General features: G+C 51.1%; 1 protein-coding gene across 1 annotated transcript in view; it reads left to right on the forward strand.

Moving 5' to 3' along the window:
- LOC100944994 (protein FAM205A-like) overlaps positions 1-1722 on the forward strand; it is a 6407-nt gene extending 4685 nt beyond the window's left edge. The window contains exon 5 of the mRNA XM_012811651.1: positions 4-1722. Coding sequence (XP_012667105.1) covers positions 4-1722 — 1719 coding nt within the window. The remainder of the gene's footprint in view (positions 1-3) is intronic.
- Positions 1723-2166: the final 444 nt, after the last annotated feature.

The raw sequence follows: 2166 nt of genomic DNA on the forward strand, positions 1-2166 counted from the left end.
GAGAAACTGGAGACAACTTTACGGCACAAGTATCTGGCCTTCCTGTCAGGGCTGCCTGCTCTCTACTATGTAGCTCTCTCCAGAGCCATGGCCCCTGCTGTCACTAGCAAACCTGTCACCACAGAGATGGTGCCTGAGTCTGTCGAAGTTCCAGCAGAGCCTCTGGCTGAGATGATCTCACTTGAAGGAGAGCGTTCAAGCCCTGGGCCCTGCTCTCAAGACAACAATGAGACTTGTGCAGATGCTGCGGAAGAGCTCCAGCCTGCAGTGGAAGTGGAAGGAACGATGGAGGCGGTGTCTCAACACAGCCAGATACATTCTTCTAACCCCGTGTCACTCAAGACACATATCTTGGCCAAACTGAATTTCCACCTCAGAAAAAAGATCCTAGAGATTCAAATGGGAATTCCCATAAGGGCGAGAGAGTCCATGGAACAAACTGCAGCAGTCCCAGAGGACAAATCCACACGGGACTCTCATAGGAGTCGAAATAACCAAGGAAAAACATTGGTCCAGGAACTATCCATCCCACCAGACACTCGTGCCCCAGACCTACATCCAGTTAACGTTACAGAACAGCTGGCCACTGACTTGAAGCCAGTGCAGCAGAACCATAAGCAACCTAGTTCCAGAGCAGTGCCCCAAGGTTCTGCCCACTGGATCTCCAAGATTCCACAACCCAGTGGGTACATGACAGAGGCCCAGGTGCTTTGTGTTCAGGTGGAGGCCAGTGTGAACAACCCCAGCCTGGAGGAACCCTGGAGCCCTGAGCCCCAAAGCCCAGACAAGAGCAAGGACTCAGCCCAAGTCCCCACATTGGCAGAAAAGATAGAAGATCCAGGGAAACCCAAAGTAGTTGGGGACCATGGAGCAGGGGATGCAGGGTTTAGTCTCTCCTCAACCAGAGAAGAAAGACACCCTGGTGAAGACCAGAGGCCAGCAGACAGGCTTCCGAACAAGATATCCCAAGGCTCCTGGAGACACAGCCATAGATTTCATCATCTTGCTCATCCCTGTCAACACAGCCCCCAGCATCACCCTCAGCCTGAGCTGTCAGACCTACACCCAGGAGCCCCTGGGGGGAAAGCACCTGAGAATGCCCTGCAAGACAGTCAAACTGAGCTAAATGTCATCCTCAAACCAGAAATAATTCCTAAAACTGCCCAGAGTGAGGTGCCCCAGTCTTCACAGGGCCAGCCTTTCCCAAGCCAACTAATCAAGGATAAGCCTTTGCAGGGCCAAACTTTGCAAGACCAGGTTTTGCATGAACAGGTGATGCCAGCCTCTACTCACAAGAGGCCCAGCCTCCCAAAATGTAGCTTAAAAAATAAAATGAAATCCTTCCTACACCGTATTAACCTCATGACAAAAGGCAAACGGCATGAGGAATCCATGTCCTCTATAGCTGAGAAAGTGGCCAAAACCAGGAAAGAAAATGTTGAAAAGAGCCTGGTTCCAGCCAAAAGCCTTAAGGGGAGAACTAGGACGGAGAAGCCAACAGGGCACTCCAAGGGCCACTCTCCCACCATGGAGAAGCCAGTGGTCCCAGTCTTCTCAGGTGGTGCCTATATCTCAGACAACAATCTCCGGTTTCGCTTCAGACAACCTGCCTGTGCCTCAGTCCTGGGCCGTTCCTGCCACTGCCCTTGGCACTGTCCTCGAGGGGCTTGTGCCAACCAGCCAAGGGCATCCTCTTTAGCTCCCAACCCCCACCTCAAATAGAAACACCGAAGTCTGTCTGCTCGAGAACGCCAATGGGAATGAAAGAGAGCTTGTAGGCTGCCCAATCACCACATTCTGTTAAGAAGACTGCTGTTTCATTCCCATAAATGTGCAGGTGGGGCAGAGAGCCACCTGAAATACATTATATATATAAGCAAACAGTCGTCAGTCTGCTCCTTGTTTCTGCTGTATTGTGTTAAGGGAAGACATGGGGGTCGGGTGGGCTAAAAAGTCCTTCCTATCTAGGGAAGGGGTTTAACCCACAAATGGGTCAGATGGGTAGATTTAGAGGAGTGCCTCAGTGCCCACTCGTGAGGAGGTTACTTTTGTGTTTATCAAAACCAGAGATGTCAAATCCAGATGACAGAATCTTCTCTGCTTGCTCCCTGTTTGTACTGGGAAGATCTTTCTAGAGAACTCATCTGGGTACCCACGGTAATGCTG

This window comes from Otolemur garnettii, unplaced genomic scaffold, assembly GCF_000181295.1.
Source record: "Otolemur garnettii isolate 467f Iridium unplaced genomic scaffold, OtoGar3 scaffold00172, whole genome shotgun sequence".
Classification (NCBI taxonomy): domain Eukaryota; kingdom Metazoa; phylum Chordata; class Mammalia; order Primates; family Galagidae; genus Otolemur; species Otolemur garnettii.